Source organism: Chanodichthys erythropterus, chromosome 18 (genome assembly GCF_024489055.1).
Source record: "Chanodichthys erythropterus isolate Z2021 chromosome 18, ASM2448905v1, whole genome shotgun sequence".
In the NCBI taxonomy this organism is placed as follows: domain Eukaryota; kingdom Metazoa; phylum Chordata; class Actinopteri; order Cypriniformes; family Xenocyprididae; genus Chanodichthys; species Chanodichthys erythropterus.
In genome coordinates this window covers 21,196,294-21,202,467 of record NC_090238.1, presented here as the reverse complement: position 1 = coordinate 21,202,467, position 6,174 = coordinate 21,196,294, and the positions used below count along the sequence as shown (strand labels likewise).

General features: G+C 38.7%; 1 protein-coding gene across 1 annotated transcript; it reads right to left on the bottom strand.

Moving 5' to 3' along the window:
- Nucleotides 1-1,286: 1,286 nt before the first annotated feature.
- otx1 (orthodenticle homeobox 1) lies at nucleotides 1,287-3,912 on the bottom strand. Its single transcript, XM_067367784.1, has 3 exons — nucleotides 3,816-3,912; nucleotides 3,259-3,410; nucleotides 1,287-2,224 (listed from the first exon to the last, which is right to left on the bottom strand). Exons 1-3 carry the CDS (start codon nucleotides 3,910-3,912, stop codon nucleotides 1,502-1,504), a joined length of 972 nt encoding a protein of 323 aa, XP_067223885.1. The 3' UTR covers nucleotides 1,287-1,501.
- Nucleotides 3,913-6,174: the final 2,262 nt, after the last annotated feature.

The following is a 6,174-nucleotide window of genomic DNA, read 5'->3' as shown; positions in this document are numbered from 1 at the left end:
GTGTGTTTTCTAAAGCCCAGCTGAATACAGTTAAAGTCCACGGTTTGAGTTTTAATCAATTTTACACTCCTGCATACACAGCTGTAGCATCCATACCCATAGCAAATAAGTTTTTGCTTCTCAATAAATCGGTTAATCCTTTCCACATAACGAAAAATTCAATCAGTAACATTCGATTTTTAGCTCACGCCCTTAAAATCCTCACAGGAAATAAATCAATGAATTGCATCAAGTTCAGTGCAGATAATCATTCAGCTCTTAATATTGTTCACTGGTAAACAAGAAAACAAAATAACAATCGGCCATTTAAAAGTTCTTAATTAAAAATGCATCCAAGGATCTCACCAAATAAATAAAATTGGAGGTGCGTGTATTGTATTTTTACTTATTTATTCGTTCGTTGACAGTTGAAAACACTTGCAACAAGAGAGTAAATTTTGGGTGTTAAAAGCGGACATACCCCAGTCAGAAGTCATGTGAAATTTTGGTAGTTAACTGATCTTTATTACGGACATGAATGTAATGATCTGCGCCTGCAGTACATTCCTCATTTCACTGGCATTTGGGAATACTTCCTTAACCACATTTCTCATCCACATGTTTTCTTTTTTTCCTCTCTTTCGGTTAGAGCAATTAAGTCAAGTGCTGTTAAATGCATCCAACAATTTTAATCATGCCCGTGCTCTTTCACCGCAACAACTCTTCAAATGCTAGTTTAACTAATGGAATATCACAGCCAAATATCCCCCGCTCTAAAAATGTCCAACGTATAATTAAGTATTTTTTTTTTTTTTGTTCAAAATTGTAATTTTTTTTTCCACATGATGTTCTCAATATAAAATCCTATTTAATTTTTTTTCAGGGTAACAAAAACTGGTTTTCAGTATATCAAATAAGTCCAGTGGCCAATTCATGATCTTTGGATTATTTGGGAAAAAGATTTACATAAAGTCGTTTCAAAGTCTTATTAAACCATTTGAAATCCATTAACACCAACTAAATATGGTCAATGTAACTGACCCAAATACATATGTACACAATTCAGCTCCGTTAAGCTGACTAGAATCTGTCGTCCTAAAAAATAACCATATTTAGAAAACGAAACAGCTGTACAGGGTTTGAGAGGTGGAGGTAAACGGTCGCTGAGCGTTCAGTGTCCCGTGTAGAAAAACGGTAATCCAGATCAGGCAGGAGAGTGACGCGAGTTCGGGAAAACACTTCAGAACCAGAACTCTTGGTCGTCGAGTAAATGTAATTAAGTCTCTCAGTGACAAAAAAAGAAGGGAAAACTAGGTTTCATTTCCCTCCACAACTTTGCCATTTCCCCTTTCTTATCGTTTAAAAAGGGGGGAGGGTGAGGGGGCTCTGATGAACATCTAACTATTCTGTTAAAATCTGCAAGTCCATATATATTTTTTCCTTAAACTCAGCACACTATTAAAACAGAGAGATGGTGAAAATGGAGGGCATTTAAAAAAAAAATAAAAAAATAAAAATCAGATCACAAGACTTGGAACCTCCAGGATGCTTGGTCTTTGTAGTCCAAACAGTCTGTAGTGTTGAAGTTGAGCTTCCAGGAGGAGGCCGTTTGCTCCTTGTAATCCAGGCAGTCAGAAGAATTGAAGGCCAGGCCACTGCCACTGTAGGCCTGGTGATGATGGTGGTGGTGATGTCCTGAGGACTGACTGATGTGGTGGTGGGGGTGCGTGGGCATGGACGAAGCCGTCATGGGGCTGAGCTGATGAGGGTGGTGGTGAGAGTGCATGGGGGCAAGATAGGAGCCGCAGTCCACCCCACTGAAGTAAGAACCGGAAGGAGTCGGGTAGCCCTGGCTGTAGCCGGTGGTCTGGTTGTAGGGCATGGGGTAGGAGGAGCCAGCCGTGCCTGAGACGGAACGCTGCATGCAGGAGGTGTTTGAGGGAGCGACGGGCTCCGGCAGGGAGACGGACGGGGGTGCGGAGCCTGGGGAAATGGCAGGGCTCCAGATTGAGGAGACAGTACTGATAGAGGTAGAGGTGCTACTGATGCCCGTGTTATTGGTGGAGGAAGAGGAGGAGGAGGAAGAGCCAGCGCTGGAGACAGCCGGAGGGGTGAACTGGCCGCTGCTCTCGGAGCCCGTGCTCTCCCGGGTGGGTGAGGATTTCTTCTTTGCAGGCCGAGCTTTAGTGCTGCTGCCACTCTGCTGCTGCTGACGGCATTTAGCGCGACGATTCTTAAACCACACCTGCAGGACAGAGAGGGGAAACAAAAACACTTTAAATACACTTTGAAATTTAGTTTGAACAAAATAGACGCGTATGAAAACAGGATAGCACAGAGTCCATTACGCCTAATACACACATGAACACAGAGCCCCATTAAATGATTGTGGAGACCTTCCGTGCATGGCTGAAGGACATGTTGGAGAGCCATTGTGCAATATCAGAGTGGAAAATAGCTAGTTATTAGCAGTTCCTGGCTTTAATTTGCATGCAGGGCCTTTCTGCTTTACTGTGTGGATCTAATTTCAGTGCTTGTAGACGGCTGGGTGATAGCAGCCTATTGAGTTTCTCCGCAGAGATGGTAATTCAATAGTGGAAGGAGGGTCTGACCGTGTAAAGCGTTTTGTTTCATGTGCTTATTAAGAGCAAATAAAATTGCTTGGGAATTTGATGGAGGGTTACTCCTTTAAGCCTCCGATCACTTCAGAAAAAGGATTATTTGCATGAAAAATCCACAGTGGACTGTGGGAATTTTTACATTTCCTCATCAATGATATTTACATCAAAGTGAGTGGGCATTTTAATCACCTGGGAAACGCTGTATCTTCATATATTTGCTCTATATGGCCACATTTCTTCGGTGCAGGAAATTGATTCAAAATGCACAAACAAATGCACTGAACACTACTTTGGTTTGGAGATTACAAATTATTCAAGCATAATTAAATTCTTCAATTCAAACATGTCAAAAAACAAACAAACAAACAAACAAAAAAACAGCCTAGTTGTACAGCCACTAATTGGAAGATGATTTCTGCTCCCCTCTGACAACCAAAATGTCAAACATACACCTTGGAGTCTATATTAATTATTACAATAGTAACTACAAGCATCATTAGTTAGCTACTACGAACTTTGAAGGAAATCAGTAGGGGGAGCAGCTGAGCATAATGTACATTGACGAACATTTTTAAGTTGTCATACTTGTACAATTGCTTTTCTTAAATGAACTATTTAGTCTATTTTGACCCCCCAAGCATTTAATGGTTACATGTACCTGAACTCTGGACTCAGGAAGGTTGATCTTCAGTGCCACCTCCTCTCTCATAAATATGTCCGGATAACGAGTTTTGGCAAAGAGCGCTTCGAGAATGTCAAGCTGTGAGCGCGTAAATGTCGTTCTTTCCCGCCGCTGCTTTCTAGGCGTCGCTGGAAAAAAAAAAAAAGTCATGAGTACACAGAATTAATATATTGTGTTTGTTTACATGTGAAACAGCAAATAGCTTTAGGACATTTTCAAAGACTGTTTTCTGAGAATAATTATAAATCGTTTTTAAATTATTATAGAGGAATTTGAGGTTTTGCGGATTATGTTTTTAAATAATAGGCTAATAATAAATAACGATGCAATGAGCATATTAGATCCAACAATAGGTCCTTTTTAAACATCGAAAAAAAAAAAACACTATAGAGAATGTCAAGAATTTCAGTAAAAAAAACAAACAAAAAAACAGTTGACTTGATTTATAAAAAAAAAAGGAGACATGATTGTTGCTCACATAGCACTGTGTTAAACACCGTTCACCGTACACGTAAAACGTGTTATTTCTGTACCTGGGTATCCTACGGACGGGTGAAGTAGGTCCATGGCCGCGCCGCTCAGCCCCAGGCCGTTCATGGCGTAGGGGGGCTGTTTGAGGTATGACATCATGCTAGAGGCAGTCACGGGTCCCCCCAGATCTTGCCAATAGTTCGATTTCCCCCGATGTTGCAGTTTGACGAAGGACGGACCCGATTTAAGTTACTGAAATGTGATTGTAATAATATTAATTGTATTAACAACTGATATGCGTAACTACACTAAACAAAAGTATGAAATGCAAAGTAAATTAAATGAGTCAATAAGAACTGTTGAGCAGTAAACCATGTCCTCTGCAAAAATTATTAGAGAAAAGAAAGTAGCTTACAAGTGACAACCTAATTGGTTTCATGGTTTTAAATCATGCAGAAAATCTCTCTATTACGTTTTTCGATAATAATAATAATTATAATAAACCTCTCTCTATTTAAAAACAAAATAGCATAATGGTGAAAAGTGATACCAGGATGCCTGACGCGAATTAAAAGTATAATTGTATTTCTAAAACTTCTATAGATCTATAGGCCTATTTGTAACCATATTTCAGCTAAAATTCAAAGCATAAATATTCCCAATTTTCTGACATGTCCTATATAAAATATATATATTTTTAAAAGGCATTTGAAATATTTTGCAAGAGGTAGCTACATTTATTTTCCATTCGTTTTTATTTATTTAAATTTTTTAAATACGGCTCTGCAGATTAACAGGACATAGAAGACCAAATCTGTGCGGTTTAAAAGTACTTATCAAAAGAATTATAAAACCTGCAGGCCTAATAAACATGGTCTTTGTGGTCACACTGAATTTAGCTTTGTGTTAAAAAAAAAAAAAAAAAAAAAAAAGTAATAGAAAATATTTATTGTTAATTATTTAAAATAGTTTTGTTGAACATTACATCTCTCAAAATAGGTACTTAGAATAAAACGGAGTTAGGCTACTTTTAGAAAATGTATAATCGTATATATTATGAGTGTGGTACTGTTTTAAAAACATTAGGCCTATATCTTTATTAACGCATCGTATTAATTTAGTTAGTCATTCAATTTTTAAGCAAAGGTAGGAGCTGACTGGTTATCTAGTGGAAGTGAATGTGGATGGGCCCCGTGCTGAGAGAACCGATCCGTTTAGAGATCTGTGTATTCCAATCTATTCCTTGCTTATTCTTTACTCTGTAAAGGCTTGTTAGAAAGAACACATCTACGTGCAAATTAACTCAATTACAATGCAGATTAGACCTCTGGGGAAACACCTTCATTTTTTTTGGCCTTATCACCAAAATAAATTAACAAAAACCAAAACACGCCTCTCCAATTACTCTCCAAGAGCGCTGGTTTATACTGCGGTGGTGAGTTGATCTTTGCAAAACTGCTCGTGTTCGTTTCAAACAAACGGGTCCCTATTTTTAGATTTAATTATTTTTTAAACATTTGCGACTACCACAATTAGCCTACCAGTCTGTTTACTGCGTAACTTAAATACACCACTGACGTCGGTAGAGTGAATAGGACACTAAAAATTGAAAACTTTTCCATTCTCCTAAAGAACCAAATTTATCTACATAATATAGGCTACATCAGAAAAATAAATGTTGTGCTAACGTAAAAACAACACATTTAACTAAGTGAAACTTGTATTGGTTCAGTTTTGTTAAGTGTTGAACCACAACAATAGCTAAAATTAGGGAGGGAATCTAAATTAAAAAGGCGCATTTGTTCTTACCTTTTTCAGAACCCTCCGTCCTTCTCCTCTCCTCTTTATTTGCAGTCTGACCAGACGATACAAAAAAATATCCACCAACGGAAGAGTTCAGGAAGGCAAATCGACCGAGGAACCTCACCAAATAAATGTCGTCTAAAACTCTCCTCAAAACTGCAGCAATGTTGATATGGCGCACGTGTCTGGCTTTTAGCTGGACTTGTTATAGCCTATTGAGAGTGTGTTCCCGGGGTTTAAAACCAAGTACATTAAACTCATTTGCTTTGGCTTTCTCGTTCGTGTCTGTCACTAGTTTAAGGTGATTGCTAATGTAGACGGATGGAGATTGATCACCTTCTCCTAACCCTGCCTCTCTAAGAGCGTAGGACACCTGCAGATCCGCCCACTCGAGCCAATCACCGCGCATTCTCTGCTTGATTGACAACTGTAACAACCAGTCCACGGACAGAACCTCCTTGAAGCCCCACCCGAGGCTGGCTAAAGACATCAAGAACATGCACCGTCCAAATAAATCTTTAGAATTTCGAGAAGACCTAAAATATCAAGAAAAGTGTAGACAATACAGTTAAACATTTCCTATTAGTTGGTAATTTTTTTAGAATATGGGCTTCATTT

Bases quoted from the DNA above. Each gene is read 5' to 3' on its own strand.
- otx1 (XM_067367784.1), bottom strand. From the start codon at position 3,912: ATGATGTCATACCTCAAACAGCCCCCCTACGCCATGAACGGCCTGGGG. The intron at 3,411-3,815 runs GTACAGAAATAA...TTTTTTTTCCAG, and splicing joins CCCGTCCGTAGGATACCCAG to CGACGCCTAGAAAGCAGCGG. The intron at 2,225-3,258 runs GTACATGTAACC...TCTGTCCTGCAG, and splicing joins TTCCTGAGTCCAGAGTTCAG to GTGTGGTTTAAGAATCGTCG.